Below are 18,148 nucleotides of genomic sequence, written 5' to 3'. Positions count from 1 at the left end.
TTCACTGGATGCTAAAGCGGCCTTTGTTAAGATGACTATTGCCCTCTATAGGTTACTGTTTTGAAATATGGATCGTATAATGTTTTAAATGATATCCACGCATGTGCAGAAAATCGAGCAAAGGTGTTTTTTTTATAAAACTTAAAAAACAGATGATTAGTAAATGCAACACTTCACATCTCTGCAGATTTCATATTTGTGGAATAGCTTCCGGAATGAATAAATAAATAATTACAGTGACAAGACGCACACCTGCGTCTCCAGCGTGTTCATCATCACGCTGCTGTAACCCGTGGCGCCGTCATTAGCATCAGGCAGGTCCAAGCTGACTTTTTTTTAGTTATTTGAATGCACCCAACGCTTAATCTCGAAATCTGTAACTCTCAGACGTGTAATGATCTGTCGGAGGGGGCGCGGAGCCGCACGAGATCAAAGCGGGCGCACGTGTCCACGTGACCGCTCTGCCGCATCTGCACAGGCGGGGGGTTAAATCTTATAGCGGCGTGTCGTGGCAAAAGGAACTGTGAATGAGTGACAAACAACAGAGAGCGGACATTAACCCACCAACACCGCCTCTCACCTCCTCGCTTTGCACTTCTCAGTTCCAATAACCCAGGTAATGACTGCAGGGGTGTCGCCTCCGCCCGTGAGCTCAAAGTCAAACTGTGACTGATGCAGACACCGATTCGTTGTTGGCTCCGGGGATGGATGGCACCGTATCGTATAGTGGATCTCAGCGATCGCTCACCCGTGACTGGGTGGGTCTGAGGACACCTCCGCTGTGGAGGAGAACTTATTAGCTCAGAAAACACTCGATGCTGGGGAAGACAAGCGGGGGCGAAACAGGCGACGTGAAAACAGGCCATAAAAGCCGATAGCGCCGGTCCTGCGTGTTTAAAACGGCGCAGCGGGGACCATAAATCACGTTTAGGTGAACGTCCCGCGAGGCGGCATCAGGATTCCGATTGTGATCATTAATAGAAAAAACTATCCGTGCAGACGTGAGTCCCCTGTGTGATATATGAGCACGTGTGGGAAAGATTAGTAATCAATATTATCTCATTTGCAGCTGGAGAGCGGCGCGTTCAAATTAACTGGGATTTTTAAAAAGGCGAGTTGTTGGAACAGAATACGCGGCGCGTCTGCGCGTAAAATGAGCCAACGCTGTTCAGTGACGGGATCGCTCTGCCGCCGCGTCAGGCGCGCGGTCGGCGTCAGCCAAACTTTTAATGAGCCCCTCAGTCGTGCCGCTGGGAGCGCGTCGCCTCCTCTCGCTTCCGCGCGTCTGAGCGGAGCCGGACGATGATTCCAGCCGCGTCCGTTCGACGCGCGGCCACAGCACCTCGCGCCTCTGCTGTCGGAACGGGGCTCCGGTGCGAGCGCTACAGCGGTGACGTCAGGAGCGGAGAGCAGCCAGCGGCGAGCGGCGAGCGGCGCGACCTGGACAAAGTTCTCCGGCGCCGTGCGAGAGCGCGGAGCGCGGCGAACGCGGGCGGCGGGAGCGGCGATCCGCGGGGCGAGCGATGAATAACGCGTCTGCGAGCCTGAACGCGAGCCGGCCGCTGGCCGGAGGCTCCGGGGCGCGCGCGGACCACGAACTCGTCATCACCTCCACTTTCGGGACGCTTCTCTCCGCGGTCTACATCATCGGCGTGTCGGGGAACGTGTACACGCTCGTGGTGATGTGCCACTCGATCCGCTTGGCCACCTCCATGTACATCTCCATCATCAACCTGGCCGTGGCGGACCTCCTCTACCTCTCCACCATCCCGTTCGTGGTGTCCACCTACTTCCTCAAGGACTGGTACTTCGGGGACGTGGGCTGCCGCATCCTGCTCAGCATGGACCTGCTCACGATGCACGCCAGCATCTTCACGCTCACCGTCATGTGCGCCGAGCGCTACCTGGCCGTCACCAAGCCGCTGGACACGGTGCGACGCTCCAAGAGCTACCGCAAGGGGCTGGCGTGGGGCGTGTGGCTGCTGTCGCTCGTCCTCACGGTGCCCATGATGGTCATGGTCGCCCAGACCACCAAGCACGCGCCGGACGGCGGCGTGAAGAGGATGTGCGCGGCCACCTCGACGCCGCTGGCGTACAAGGTGTACGTGACGGTGCTGTTCGGCACCAGCATCATGGCACCGGGGCTCGTGATCGGTTACCTGTACGTCCGCTTGGCGCGCACTTACTTGGAGTCGCAGCGCAACTGCGCGATCAGCAGAGGCGGCAAGCGGTCGCCGAAGCAGAAAGTGCTGATCATGATTTTCACCATCGTGCTCGTGTTCTGGGCGTGTTTCCTGCCCTTCTGGATCTGGCAGCTGCTGCCTCTGTATCACACGCAGCCCCTGAGCCTGGCCTCGCAGACGCACACGTGCATCAACTACCTGGTGGCGAGCCTCACGTACAGCAACAGCTGCATCAACCCCTTCCTGTACACGCTCCTCACCAAGAACTACAGGGAGTACCTGAAGAACCGGCACCGGAGCTTCTACCGCTACACGTCCTCCTTCAAGCAGCGGCCGCCCAGCCTCTACTCCTGGGGGAAGTCGGCGTCCTCCAGCAATCAGTTCGAGTTCAACTCCGAGACGCTGGCCATGGGGACGCTCAAGTGAGGCGCGTGACAGGGCGAGGGGAGGCTTTTGGAACTGCACCAGGTGAGCGGCGACGGCCCACTTTTACGCACGAGCCGGCACGACGCCGTGCGTAAAAGGCGCGTGGTTGCGGGTTTTTTTTTTGAGATTAGGGTTTTCAGATAACGGTTATCAAAGATACATAAAAGCCAAACCAGGAACCAAAAATAATACATTAAGTGATATAAAGTGGCTTTTGGAGCCGCTGAAGTCCCGTGTCCGCCTGTTTTTTCGTTAGAGCCTCGACTCGGGCCGCAAATGGTCCTGTGCTTAAAGTCTGTGCACTAATTAAGACTGTTATAGCTCTGGAACCGAATTTGGCCTCAGGGGAACCGATTTGGGTCGCACCTGGACTTCAAAGGCGTTCCCTGGCGCAGAACTGCAAAAAAAAAAGGCGCGCTCCATCTGCGTGGCCAATCACGCGCGCTGGAATTTCACGCGTCCTCCCACGGAGGCAGAGGCACCGCTCCTGTTTTCAAGCCCGAGCCAAGAAACACCCACGACTCGGGCCGACCGCTTCCAACTATAGGCTTTGTGCGCGTTGTTCGCTGGACCGAACCGTGGCCTACTTATCAGTTCTTATCTGTTCAGGTTGTTCTTTTTACTGTAGGCATCTATGCGAGTTATGCACAAATGTGCCCAAACTGTTCAAGTCAGTGGAGGCTCTCGTTTGATTTAAACCCTGCCAGCACCAGTGAAGCTTCATAGAAATGTATGTTAATTGTACGAAGGCTGGACATTGCTGCTTTTATCTTCGAACAGAAAAACACCCTTGCTGTCAGCGTTCGTATAATTATTGTCTGAACACTATCTGCTGTACGACTGTGGCACTTCCCGACCCGCGTCCCAGGTGTGTTTGCGTGTCAGATGTCCCAAACTCATACATAAATTCATCTCCGCGGGTGCCGAACACTGTCGCAGCGCAGATGTGGGAGACGGCCCCTGCATCTTGCAGCCGTCGTCTCCGCACGCTGGAGAATCCGTGCAGCACTTCCATTATGCAAATTCCTGATGTGATCCGTTCTCTGCGGGACTCGGCGGCTTACGGCTGTTTACAGTCAAGAGGCGCGAGGAATCGTTGCTCTCTGAACAACCCGGACCCGTTCACCTCAGCGTGTGGAGGTGGACGGCACTGATTCATTTGAGTTATTCTTAATGGCACACGTATTGTAGCCAATTCCTCCATTGTTCCACTTCATGCAAATCTTTTGGTGACTTTCTACCTAAACTCGAATGCATGCTTCTTATGTTATCTTTTGCATCCAACACTTCCTGTGCCCGGAGCAGCTAAACAGCCTCATAGCAGGAAGCCTGTGTGCTCATTTGCTGATTCTTGGTGGACGTTCCCAATTAGGCCTGAGCTTGTGCTCCCGCTATATCCGCAGAGTTTTCAGCAAAGTGTTTTTGACAGCAGCACGTATCTCTAAAAGCACTTCAGCTGATCTCTGCCTAGTTTCCAACACTAAGGCCTGGTTTTAAATACAGGGCCCTGCCCCTGGATGGCTCGGCTCCAAGTGTCACTTACACTGAGAAACGCCTTCATACTACTAATTGTAGTCTTTGTTACAGTACTTTACCTCAGCGCCCTTCATTCAACCTCAAATCCATTATTCCACTTTTTGTGGATCACAAACTCGTTATCACCCCCACTTTCACATTTGTTTGCAACCAAGCGCTGTTATGATGAATGTTAGACCCGTTTCAAAGCGTTTTGTTTAAGGTCGCAGTCATTTGTCCTGCGTGATGCCTCTGGGCCGGGTTTCTATTGTACTGTACGCAAGAACTGATTTGCAATTAATAATTAAAATTACAATCCCAACATGCACCTCTTCACTGATGCTATTTTCCTGGAGCAAGTCACCGAGACCAGCGCTGAGATCACCACAGCTCGATGGCCTCACTTGAAACCCTTTGTAATTAAACTTGTATTGACTCTGGAGAAACATAATATACATTTTATACTCATAGCTCAGAGCAGGACCTTTAAACCTGCCTCTCAGGTTTTATTCAAACCTAGAACTAGATCCTTTCCATCTGCTGTGCTTTACAATTTAACCCTAAATCAATCAATTTGCTTGCTCTACAATTAAAACTGCTGCGTAAAAAGGTAAAAACCAGCCACGACGTTTCATATCGGACACTTCGCGTCCTGATGGAAGCTAAAGCTTTTTGGGGGTCACAGCTCTCGTCTGAGGGGCTTCCTGCTGTGTGAGCTCCGCATGCCTTGTGGCCACTGGCACTTAATTGGGCCAAATGGTGCAATCAAGTCATAACAACTGTAATCAGTCACATAGTGCAATTAATTAACGCCGCTAAAATCATAAGAAGCTCTTAGAATTTCCTGCTACAATAATTGGTTAACACGGCTTCAAAGTGTTTCATAATTGATTAATTATTATCTACATTCTCACAGACACTTAAAGCTAAACACCATAGTGTCCATCACGACTGGGTTTTCATTTCCAGTTCGACCCTATTTATGAGATTAAAATTCAGCATTTGGAAGCAGTCTGGGCAGCTGCGCTCACAATTAGCCCGCCAGCTGCTGCAGACACACAATGGCATCTGTCATTTCATTAAACAAAAACCGCATCGTCTGCTGGCGACGACCGGCCTCAGGAAAATCTGAGAGACGCGTGCACACGCTCCAAACTTCCATTCCTTAAAGGATCTTCCCGAGACGCATTTAATCGCCGACGTCTGTTATATGTGTTAGCGGCATTAAAGCAGTGGTTACCACAACAAAGACCTGCAAAGTGTCCATGTTTATGGAGCGCTGGGGTTTTACAGTGACACCTGCCATGTGCTGCTCAGCAAAGCATTTACCCACGCGTCAAAGAAGGTTTAAAAGCCTCTAACAAGATGCTGTAACACGTGTGAATGACCTCGTTACACTCATTATATACGTGCCACTATTTTATATAACCATGATCATCCTCATTTGACAGACGCCTCCCACACACTTCTCTGCTGCTATGGTTGGTCTAACTCTGATGAATGCGATAACACCTCCCTGAAGAGCAGAAGACAGTGAATGTCAGTATAATGTGAGGTTACTGTGCTTCATTCCTTGTTCACTCTCCCCGCTCGTTCATTCATAAAATATAAATAATAAAAGGTGATAAAGTTTGAGAGATTGGGGATAAAATCAAGTATTGGGAGGGGCTCATTTCCAGTTTTCAATATGTGGTTCCCTAGTGAAGATGGAGATGGAGATTTAACACCAGCATCAGGTTGAATGTGCCATAAATGGAAAGTTAACTTGGCAATTAACATTTATGTGCTAAAGGTCGGATATTTCTCTCACGAGAAGGACCCTAAATATTGGATTTGCATTCCTTAAGTGAGCAGAGACACTACTCCTCAAACTGCCGGTGCTCCTGGTTCTGCAGGACGCGCGTCGCTCGCTAACAAGTTCACGACCTCAATTTTACAAGTTTGCAAGGATCCATAGCAATAAAGCTTAAAAAAAAGAATTGCTGTTAAATATTAGTCTGTTTTGACTTTCATTGCGATGCTGCTGCTTTAGTGAAATAAACCAGAAGTGCTAAAGAGAAAGAGGCAACACTTAAATCACTGCAAGCCCAAAAACCACGTGGAGCCCTGAGCCAGAGGAAACAAGGGGATGGAGATTTTGCCTTGGACTGCTGGAGCACAGCTGCATTTCCATGGAACCGGAGAACGCAGATCATGGTGACTGCTGGAAGACAAACAGTCAGGCACTCACTGGTTTTTGACACTTGGTAGCGGTTTCATTTACGATCCTACATTGTGCAGGAAACTTCACTGAGAGTCAGATGATCAAACTTCTGTGAGAAGGAAACTGACAATAACAATAATAATGTCAAAGAACCCACAATTAAACGTTCTGGGGTAAAACCTGAACATATATTATCTGTTTGAAAAGAGGGTTTCCTGGCTCCACATTTAGGCTCTAGAAAGTGTGGAAAACAGAAACGACCAGCAATGATGAGGGTGTTTGGTGAGTGAGAGAAGACTAAAGCAATGACCAGAGGTCTATGCTGGATATTAGAAAAGAGATTTGTTTAATAAGTGAAATCTTTATAATGAAAGTTTGATTAATAATAATCTGAACACTGGAGCTTTTTGCAGAGAAAATACCATTTCAAATCCTCTCCACAGACATTAAAGTACAGTAAAATAGCAAAAGGAGCAAATCCCTCTCTGTTTCCAGAGACAAGGATTCTTCTTAGAAGAAAACGTGTCCTGGGGGCAAATTCGAGTGGGGATTTGGTGATGAAAGTCCCACTGAGCAGGTAGTTCACCAGATTTCAATCCCTTCCTCAAGGAAATGATCGGCTCCCCTTAAAATGAAAAAAACACACGGAGACATGGAGAAAACACACAATCCCACTTTAGCCGCTTTGAAATGACTCGCAGTCCGAAAGCAATTTCGCCTCAATCTGTCCTCCTAATTATCAAAAGGAGCAAATTGTGCAGGCCTGCGGGAAATCTGAACAAGACTAATAGAAGTGAAGGTTTAGAAAGCGATTGAAAGAACATTGAATGAAACACAAGGGTCAGTATCAAGGAACAAAACACCTCTGCAGACAAGAGCTTTTTGTCTGTTGAACAATCACACGATGCAATAAGTCAACACCTGAAAGTGAATCAACAAATTACCGATCTCGACATCATGCTACAGTAAATGAATGACTTCCATATAAAACCTGACTGCTTTCTTCCCTTTCTTCCTCATTGTTTCCGGGTCTGTCCAGGGGGCAGCAGCGTCACCCACGGGTGCCTCAGAGCAGCGTGGGGTCAGAGATGGCGTGTGCGGGGTCGCATGTGAAGGACACCGTGATGGCGTAGCGCGTTCCCCACGTCACCCTCTCCACGCGGTGGAGGTTCTCCGAGCCGGAGGAGAAGAAGGAGACGCGCCCTGTGCGAGGAGGAGAGCGGAGGGTTAAGGCACTGGCATTGTGGGAAATCTGCTAATCTGTTGTCGTCTTTTATAAAGTGTCACTGTGTTTGTACAACTGACTCCAGCCCAGAAAGAAAAATGTCCTGATCTCAGAGTGCTGTTGATGAGGAGAAGCTGGAGAATGAAAGGATGGATGCTGCTTTCTCTGTGGGATGTTCCTCTTTACTGGGCTGGCTAGGGAGCTTCATCCATTTATGGACCAGTCTGGTTTAAACGCCACCAGCTCTGTCTGAGACTGACGACTGTATTAATATTTATACAGCTAGCTTCTGGTTGTAGCGCACTTGGAGGAGATTTATATTTAAAATGTTTCTAAACCAAACTTCCAATGACTCCATCATTATGTTATCGTGAATAAAAACCTGGACTCAAAGTGCCTCAACTGTGTGTGTGTGTGTGTGTGTGTGTGTGTGTGTGTGTGTGTGTGTGTGTGTGTGTGTGTGTGTGTGTGTGTGTGGCAGAGCATTAGCTGAGGATGTGTGGGAAAAATCTGTTTTTCCAGTTAAACAACAATGGAACCGACAGCAAGAAGCCGAACGAATGAGAACGAAGACGAATGCTCGAACAAAAGGCGTTTCAGTAACAAGGTTGCAGCCTTGTTCTATGTTCGATGTGACTGAAGGGAAAGGGCATGAATGCACACATCAGCCACACAGTTTAAGATAATCCCCCTCCACAGCAGAAACGCTGTGAGAGCCAAGCAGATCAAGTGCAATCCTCCGAGCAGATTAGTGGCTGCACACAACACCTCACCCCCCAAAAGTCATATTTTTCTCTTTACTGGAAATATCAAGACGCATTTTCTGATACAAGTGCAAAACTGCGAGTGCAAGTTTTTGACATTTCTCCAATGGCTCGCTCACAAAAACGCCCAAAAGCGAGTGATTGAACTTCTCTAACCAGTAGCAGACATTCAAACAGAAAAGCTCATTAACATGAGAGCTTATTAAAATTGGATGGAAACGGCTGTTGCTGTCGCCGACTATGCTGCTTTGGGTCGTTATCGTCCTCGGCACTGTTACAGGGTTTTCAGCGGCGATACGACTAATTACGATGACTGCGAACACAAGCATGCAGTGCTGGATGCTGTGGAAAAGTTCGTTAATTACCAGACAGGCACTGTTGTGATAGCGGAGCACATTTAGGATATAACTATAAGTAAATAAATCATAACCCCCTGTCAGAAAGTGAGGTTCTGATGTAACACCATCCTCCCTCCTGGTTCCTGGAGACGATCCAGAGGCAGCCTCATAAATACGGGCACGGATCTTGAGCTCTAACTCAAACTGAAAGGAGAACTTAACTCCCAGAAAATGATTGTGTGTCTAACTGTGGAGTTTGTCAAATAGTCCCTGAACCACTTGTTGATTCATGTTGAGGTCCAGGTGTCGTTAGAGAACAAACAATCATAAAGAGGTCACACAAAAGATTTCTCAAGCCGCATAGAATTACAAGTATTTTCTTTCCGAGTCGCATCCATAAACTTTCATCAGTCTGTCCCATGTCAACAGGATTCCATGTGAAGCTAATAAATCCCTAAGTCCCTGTTTATTTTCTGTAATATTTAGAAACGTAATAATTATTATTTAGAACCTGTGGTTCGACTTGTCAAGTGTTTCTGGTATGAAAGACTGGATCTGCTGCAACTCAGGGTTCAGGGTACGAAATTTAATCCCAATTAGTTTCTGAAAGTGTGCTTCATACGTTTTCCCCACTCGGCTCCGTAGCATTTAGGCTTCCATTAGCAAGGAGCCTAGGAATCCATTACAAATGAATGCCAACGTGTCTCTGGAGGCCTTAAGAGTCAGAACCCTGAGCGGCTGTGAAATGACAGTGTCTGATCTCTCAAAGGTTTGCCTCAGCAGAAACGGTTTTATAACTTGGGCTCGGACCCTTGCTGAACCTGAAACCGGCTTGGCCTGTGTGTGTGGTGATGCGGTTTTCCTCGCTGACCGCTGAGTGGATTGTTAACAAGCTGAGGTGTTTGTCAGATAAGGGGAAGTGCTGTATCAGGCAAGTCAAGGCTGTTTGTTCACAGCCTGTGTCTCTTCTCCTGCGTAGGAGGCTTCTGTCTGGTTCAGGGCGACCATCTGCTCTACCTTTGGTAGAACAGAATGGAATCTATACTCTTGCACAAATACAGTTAAAATTAGGCCATTTATTACTATTTGGACAAATATTACATCTAGCAGGTAATAATTCATAGAGCTATACAGTATATAAACTATTTTCAGGCTGTGTTTAGCATGAGCATTACTTTGAGTTTGATGTGAAATACCCGATACTGTGTGTAGTAAATAGTAGCTATAGTAGCAGCTATAATAGTTCCCTTTGTCAGCAATGCAGAGTGGAACGGAGCAACGGATGAACTTTAGGATTTGACAACACAGCACAAAATGTAGCAGCCAATTATGGAAATTTAATGGAGAAGCAATCTGGCAACATTGAAAACCCTTAACGGATGATTCACGATTTTGGCATATGGTAGTTTTGAAGAAGAGAGTCTATAATAATACAAAAAAGTTCACTTGCATCATGAAAGTTTTTATATGTGGTAACATACATAGACTTCTACTGGTAGAGACTCTACATGCTTCTAGTTTGTTTCAATCAAGCGCCACGTCGGCGTTCTGCACCTGACCAGGATGAATGAGCATAGGCCAAGATGATAAACGGTGCGGGACGCATCCAGTGGCAGCAGAGAGCGAAACGCTCCCCCGTTCCCAGGGTCGGCCCGTATCGACGCGCTGTCTGGTGCGTGCATCACTAACCCCCTCTCGTAATAAACGAGAGGGGGGTGACCCACGCGTGCTGGACGAATGGGATGAAGCTACAGTGTCTGGACACGCCTCTAGAACAATGCCGTCACTCTGACGTCAAAAGGCGAATGAGACACCAAATCACTTCAGCTTTTATTTGCAGGTGTTTACATGCAGACTTCCCCTGCAGATGCTGAGGTTACTCCCTTCAGCCCCTGTCTGGAGCAGGTAACCCAGCCTAAGACCATCCACCTCTGGCCTGTTTATTGCGCCGTGAGCCTGAACGTTTGGGATCATGAGCTCATCCTTTCTTCAAACCTCAGCTTTTTCCATCAAGCTGGTATAAAACAAAACACACCTGACAGTTACGCGACGTTCGCTCACATGAAAAACGGCACCGACTTCACCATCTCCCCTGTGTATCAGATCCAGATGTAAATACCTGGAAGCTAAAATGATCCCTGGTCTCGCATTCATCTTTTGATGTCAAGTCTTTTTAGTTTACAGTAAAAATACAGGAATTGGCCTCACAGTTTTAATTTTTTGGCAGGGAATGTATTCTCAGTCTTATATCTTCTGGGGGGTTTTATTACATGAATACAGAATTGTTTGACAAAATAATAATTTCAAGATGTAGAAGCCTGGAAAACTTCTGAAAAGCAAGGGACGTGGATAAAAGCCCTTTTTATATTGTGCTGTGGCCACAATGGGGGTTTTAGGGAGGTGGGCTGGGGTTATCTAAGGTCATACAGTTGGCTACTGTGAATGCATCCTGTATCCGTTGTTCCAGAGGGTCTCTGTATGTCATATTTCATCCATCTCCCAGTGATTTGTCCTCTTCTTGCCCTATAGGATTCACTCTCACTGTAATCCCAGCCTCCACTCTTCCACAATTTTCCCCCTCAGTCGCCACGATGCTCACCATCATTACATCCTTGACTTCTGCTCTCTGCCAGCAAAGTCCTGATTGCCTCCCCAGTGTTATAATTGCACCCTATTCGTCGTTGGCACCTCAAAGAGCAGATTGTCTCAGCCAACTAATCATCAAGATCAGAGTCTTGTCAAGGCTAACCATGTCAGTCAAATGCCAAGCATGCTATTTGCTCTGTAACCTGCTTCAGGCATTTCTCTGCACTGAATTTAAAATCAGTCAAAAAGGATCTTGGCAAGTTTCATCTGCTTTAGTATCAAGCTGTCAGAATCCGCTCTATGGTGTCACTTCACTGATGCAACATGGCTACACGATTCACAAAAACCTGCCATGTGAAACGAGGCGAACCGCCGTCACTCCGTATTACCATGTGCTCCGTCGCAGGATGCAGACAGCGGCGCAGCGCGCAGCGCTGTCGATCACTGACTCTGGAGGAGACTGGCAGTGGGCAGAGGGTGCATTCAAGCATGCGGATGGAAACGCCTGGGCCGGGGAAACCCCCCACTTATTGTGTGGTGAAAAGCCAGCGTGCCTTCATGTACGCCCTGCAAGGTTACACACTGTCAACAGGAGCCCAGCCAAGTTGAAACACGTTGTGACTATATAAACATAAAAGATATCCATCAATCATCTACAGCTGGGCAAGAAAAGGAAAAAGAAAAGTAAAAGACAGAGTTTGAACTTTAAAAAAAACTTTGGAAAAGTGTTGCTCAATGAGACCTCATGCTTTTCTAATTTTTCACAACATGTAATTCAAGTTAGAGAGAGACAGTACAAAAAATAAGAACATTAAAAGAATATAATGTTTCCGCGTCTGTCTGAGGGGTTACAACCCAAAACAACTGTCCAATTGGAAAATTGCAACCCCAAATAAAGAGTAAAACTACTAGGAATATCTTTGATTAATGTGAAGAAGATGGACTGTACATAGAGCTCAGGTTAATGTCTTGTAAGGCAGGATTAAAAGTCAATTTGGGTATAATAACATGGTCAAAAAAGTAGTAATTCAGCATGCATTCAATACTCAAAACATAACTGTTTATCAGCATATTTTTGTTTATTTTAAAATTTCCATTAGTGCCTGATTTCCTTCCATCAGCGGGAGCTTCCGCCTCCCACCCTGCTGGTTGATCTGGGCAATCAGTGCCTGCCTGTGTGCACACCACCGCCACTTTAATCCTCACAATGCGTTTTGATACCAATAATAATACTTTAATTATATTACTAGAATAGCTTGGATAAAGTGGCCATTAAAGCTCCAAAATGTCCCTGATTCTCCACAAGCTCCTTGGGGACCTGCTCCCATTCCCCTGTTTTGCAGTGCTTCACATTTACCTTCAGTCTCATGGTACTTCATCAAAGTGTCCCTGATACACAGCACAGACTATCTATAAACATGCAGCGGTATTAAGAAGCAGTAAGCAGAGATCAAGATGTTGATGTCTAATGTCTCCTGGGCATTAAAAGCGAGGTAACGCTTAATCCCTGCACCTCCACTGTGTAGCATTCTGCTGATTACCCACTTACGACGGATTACGCCCGCGCTGCTACGCATTTACATGCGTTAGAACCACCCCCTGGTTTGCTAATGCAACCAAGTATAATTAAATTTTGAATAATAAAAACACATTACATATCTTGCTTCACTTATTTCAAGGGGCCTAATAGGTTTACTGTATGTAGACAGCAACGGCTGGTGGGTACCTGCTCGCGGCTCCACTGTCCGGTTGCCGTTTTGGTCCATGAAGACAAATCTGCCTCCAGTAAAGTCAGAGCCATAGTCGGACAGGTAGAGGAGAGAGGTGTAGTCAAAAGAGCCATAAGTCACCTGACAAACAGAGAGAGGGAGGAAGAGCGTGACATTTTAATAAGTCAGATGAATTAACAAAATAATGCTGCTAAATCACACAATTCTACTTTAAACAAGAGTGAAATAATTCTAAAGCGTGTATTCTTCTTACAGTGTTTACCAGAATGTGTTTATAGTGCTGGATCATAGACAGTAAGTACAGCACATTTGCAGCCTTGACTTTATCGGGTCTCTGGGACCGACTGAACCGAGTACGTTCTTTATTAACCAGTTGAAACTTACTGTAACGCTAGGCTACAAATTGGACTCCTAGTTTAATGAGCAAAAATCTATTCATCATAAGTAAAATATTAAGGCGAAAGAAAGAGAGAGAACTAGGAGTAGTTGTCTTTTTACTCTTTACTGTGACTACTATTTAATAAATTACTTCCGCATCTTCAAAGCACCTACGCTTGTGTCAAGCTTAAAGAATTTATATAACAAAGCCAAAGAAATTACTTTAATTTTCTCGATCGAGCTGGAGAGAGCCTATAACAATGTATGAAGTCCTCTGAAATGTATTGTTAATGTAAAATGTTAAGTAAATCTACTTTAAAGGATTGGTTTAAATTATGTGTAAAAACAATGTCCATTAGTGGATAAAACTCAGTTGGCAGAGGCCATCTACATTTAAACGAAGGCTGAGTTTCCCAATTAGCCCCAAAATGGCCAGAGACAGATGGGGAGAAGCTGGTTGTAGTGGATGCATCAGTCCAGGGCCAACAGCAGAGGACAAGCTGACAAATATTGTATTGACTGCAAAAGTCCCATATGGTGCAATGAACATAAAAGACAAGCAATATTACAATCCAATTAACATGCTCTTCTGTCTAAATATCGACATGTTGTATAAGAGCAGATGATTGAATATGTTTAATGAGTGATGCCAGTAAATAAAGATTCATGCCCATAGCGGAATAGCCTACTTTTAATTGGCAACAGTTAAAAGCATTATATATAATGACGCATGCAACTCTCAATTCAGACGTTGACGCCACCTCAGATCTTTTCTTTTTAAGTAATGGAGACACCATTAACTCCTCCAGGTCCTCTCTTAATCCCAGAGCAACTTTAAAAACTGGTGAAATGCACAAAGTGCACAAGACTAAGATTAAAGCGATGACAATAAAGGCACGATCAATGAATATTTATAAAAAATGAACATTGTTAACTCGTTGATATGAACAGAATAAAGGAGGTTGTCTTGAAAGGAACTAAGGCTTGTTTCAAAAATGATACAAGTACGACCACTTCTTGTTTCAGCGAGATCTGAGACTTCGAGATATTTGAACTGATGGTCAAAGTGAATGTGTGAAAAGGGTTTAAGTCTCTGTGGCTTTAATCTGGCTGTTCTTGGTCATTTTAAAATATCTGTTTGAAGCTTATTAGAGACATTTTGTGTTGCTAATCTGGTTTAGGACACTTGGACTACGCACTATTTTATTCTAATTATTGTTCTTAACTCAAATGGTAAAGCTTCGACCCTCACCCATCTTGAGTGGAGGTCGGATGGTAGATCGACAACTTCCGTCCCAAGATATAAAGATTATTCCCACGGGACCATCTAACATGTGAGTAATCTCATTAGAGAAGCATAATTAGTATTCCCTGCTTCCAGAACTGTGAAATTTGCACGCATCCGATTAAATCAAACATTTTATCAAGGAAGTGTACAAGGTTGGTGCTCCTCTACAAATGTTCATGGTGTAACAAGTCATGGTGGTGCATTACCTTATCAACGTGTGGATGCCAGTACTCATCATGCTGGGTCTTAGCGGCTGTGCTGTTGATTCTGGAGAAGAACGTGGGCTTGGTAAGGTAAAGTAGTGTCGAGTCCAACCCAAAGGTCTCAGCAATAGCTGCCTGAATACGCCCACGTACATCTCTAATAGTGGAGGAAAGGAAACGTGTTAATATATGATGGATATAAAAATAAGTGATGGTCCACTTTGTAGACTGAGAACATGAATAACATACATAAAACACCTTTACGATACCAACAACCTTTTATAAAGTTTGTATTTAAATGCGTGTCTTTCTTTGTGCATAAGACTTTTTAAAAAGATTTTTTTGCAGTCACCTGTAAAGCTCAAAATCCTCCTGTGTGAACACGTCTTTGATCTGATCGCCAAAATACCTGCAGCTCCAACGCCACCACATGGTTCCACATACAGACGAAGCCAATCAGAGGCACGTGAGCAGACAGGAACAAACACACGCACGTGCACAGCAGTGGGGACAAAGGGAGCAGAGAAGATGGGCACCATTAGCATTAATTAACATTTCGCAGAATGGCAGCGGTGTAGGAGAACGCATGAATATAGACCCAGTAGATAGTCTGACTTTATCATAAGGTTAGACCCCAGTGCAGGGTCAAGGGAGGAAAACAAAGTGGGAGTGCTGCTTTCTGATTAAATTCAGGTCAGATGGTCGTGGAAGACCCATGTCAGCTATCGCTCCAATGGGGGAAAAACAGAGGTGGGAGTAGACGGACAGTCATGAATGAAGGGAGGAGAGATAATTGAGGGAGGATGATAGAGAGGAGCAGATGATAAAATAAAACTAGATGCTGCTGGCAGTGATAAATGAGGGTCGCCTGGGTCGTCTAACCTAAAGACGACTACTCACAAAAAACGACATCATTAAGATTGATTACAACATCCACGTTGTGATGAATAAGATTTTTAGAAATTTCCTGAATGATCAATCAAATTAAGCAGACACAGACAAAAACAGGAAGATCAAGGTGCAGCTGCCGACCTGTAGATGTTGACAAACTGCTTTCCCATCGACAGCGCTCCAGAGTGCAGGTCCAGTATGGAAGCCTGCACACATGTGTACACATATGGCATCACTGTTGTTTAAAGGTTCCCTTTAGTGGCTTTTTGCATTTATTTTGTTTGTCATCTCTCTGTTTTTTTTTAGTTACATCTCAGAGACAGAGACTAAAATGGCCATACAACATTCACATGTTGCAGGTACCAATCAAATGTAAAAGGCGCTTCTTGCACCAGTCTGCCCTCTTGTGTCAAAAAGGCTCCATTACAGCATGAAAGCCCCAATGGATGAACTGTGAATACTTGGTAGAAACCAGTTACAGTTAAGTTTAATTAAGCTTATTATTGGTCTAGAATTTTGTTTTTTATAATTTAAATACCTAAATTCTAGATTTATTCTAGATAGATACATTTTTAAGTGAATGCCCAAACAGATGATTTGATTTTGGATTTTTAGTGTGTTCCCTTAGACAGTGTACAAATGTATTGAATGAAATAAATGAATTGTCTATGAAACAAAACATTTAATCCTACCTCTCTAATACAATATTTCATTTTATTTCAGTTAACTACTCACTCCTCCCTCAGATCCAGCCAGTGCTATCCCCCTCTCAGCCAACCTGCGTGTCGGAGACAGGGAGCATTCAAAGTTTGTCAGCTGCAGAGCTGAGATAGTGCAGAGTAAACTGGGGAATTAGGGCAAACAAAGAAAGGATGCACTGCACTCTGTATGACAGCATTTACCTCCTGAGGACCTGAGCTTCCTCCCTCGTCACCACACTGTCTGTGACTGCTCGCCCACACTTCTGAGGGGTGCACCCTGAGAGAAACACAAGCCAAGAGAGGGGCTTTAAAAACCTGCAGGGTCCTCAGAAGTGCCAACTCCTGGGTTTTCCTCTAAGCTCTTGGCCTAATTTATTGCTCAAAGCATAGGCTTGGTTTAAAATAGAGATTTGGACGAGATGCACAGTCCAAACACTCCTGTTTGCTTACATCCATATATGCATTATTAATAGACTTGTGCTCTTACTTTTGCCAAAATACTGATACTGTTCTGAAATTCTTCAGCATCCCTGAAGCATCAGCTATACAGGTTGACAACAGTTTGGCTTCACACTCTCTTCACACACAGGAGTGCCCACTGGTATAACCTGATCTCATGTAAACACACTGCGCAACAGCGTGCTGTAGTGCCACCTGCTGGACTCACCAGGATAGCGCTTGTGGTTCTCGTAGTCCTCGGAGCACTGTACGGTGAAGACCCTGGGGTGAGGAGAGACCCGCTCACCCTGGCTGACCAGTGTTTCTGCGATGTCGCCGTCCAGAGAGGTCACGTACTGCCACACGGCGGACCCACACACGCACACAGCAACGAGCAGCAAGGTCACGGGTCCTCTGTAGCCTCTCCATGCAGATCCTTGCCGCAGAGCATTACCTCTGTCAGGACATATGAAAGGCCAAGATTTTAGGAAAGACACAAAGGAGCTTTATCTATAAATGCTTTAAAGAATCAGAAGCCAGGAGTTTGTTTGTTTGAAAGCACATTCAGGCTACCGTATATTCAACTTCATTCCACTTTCTATGTATTAAAATATAAATGCTTCCAACTCCAACTCAGCTGATGTCAACCTGAGTAGGACTGATTGCATTAGTCGTATTAGCAAACAGATGAATTGACAACTCATCCAAATGAGCAGGACTATTGCAGTAAGAAAACAGAAATATTTCAATAATGCAAAGACAGTGGGAAGTTTATTATCATTCACATACATCTGTCCAACGAAGCAGCAAGTTTAAAGTCAATTTCATTCAGTCTGTTTATGTAGCACCTAGAATTACATTGCGTGATTTCTCGTTCAAAACTACATTTATAATTACAGTATATAACATATTGTCATCTTAAACAGTGCGTCCATACTTCACTTGGGCAATGACTGGGCACGCGCGCGCGCGCGCGCGCACGCACCTTTCACCCTGACTGTCCAGTGATCCAATAAGGACGCTAACCTTCACAATATTTTCTTCACCCACCTTTTAATTTTCTTTTCTATCTCGGTGCCATTCACGCTCTTCGTGTTTCTCATTCGCACCATGTCGACTCAACACGTAGCATTTATTCCGTCACGTACGACTGTCGACACCTTGACAAAAAACATACCGTACACCGCGCCAACAGCTCGTCCCACCACCTGAGTGTCTCCACTTCCTGGTGGACGCGTATCTGCCACGCGATTGGCTCTCGGAAAAGAAAGCGTTATTC

General features: G+C 45.6%; 2 protein-coding genes across 3 annotated transcripts; one reads left to right on the top strand and one right to left on the bottom strand.

Annotated features, from left to right (window-relative positions):
• Positions 1-852: 852 nt before the first annotated feature.
• Positions 853-7,945, top strand: LOC114845310 (urotensin-2 receptor). The gene is made up of 2 exons (XM_029133186.3): positions 853-2,651; positions 7,367-7,945. Exon 1 carries the CDS (start codon positions 1,524-1,526, stop codon positions 2,607-2,609), a length of 1,086 nt encoding a protein of 361 aa, XP_028989019.1. The 5' UTR covers positions 853-1,523; the 3' UTR covers positions 2,610-2,651; positions 7,367-7,945.
• uts2r2 (urotensin-2 receptor 2) lies at positions 6,655-18,105 on the bottom strand. 2 transcript variants are annotated; one of them, XM_029133187.3, is made up of 9 exons: positions 17,920-18,103; positions 17,099-17,325; positions 16,633-16,708; positions 16,466-16,508; positions 15,872-15,936; positions 15,192-15,248; positions 14,843-14,996; positions 12,967-13,090; positions 6,655-7,530 (listed from the first exon to the last, which is right to left on the bottom strand). In XM_029133187.3, exons 1-9 carry the CDS (start codon positions 17,979-17,981, stop codon positions 7,394-7,396), a joined length of 945 nt encoding a protein of 314 aa, XP_028989020.1. In that variant the 5' UTR covers positions 17,982-18,103; the 3' UTR covers positions 6,655-7,393. The 2 variants fall into 2 exon arrangements, with proteins under 2 accessions (XP_028989020.1, XP_028989021.1); XM_029133188.3 differs by lacking the exon at positions 15,192-15,248 and having other exon boundaries at positions 17,920-18,105.
• Between the last annotated feature and the right edge of the window lie 43 nt (positions 18,106-18,148).

This window comes from Betta splendens, chromosome 19 (assembly GCF_900634795.4).
Source record: "Betta splendens chromosome 19, fBetSpl5.4, whole genome shotgun sequence".
NCBI classification, from domain to species: domain Eukaryota; kingdom Metazoa; phylum Chordata; class Actinopteri; order Anabantiformes; family Osphronemidae; genus Betta; species Betta splendens.
This window is presented reverse-complemented; position numbering and strand designations above follow the sequence as displayed.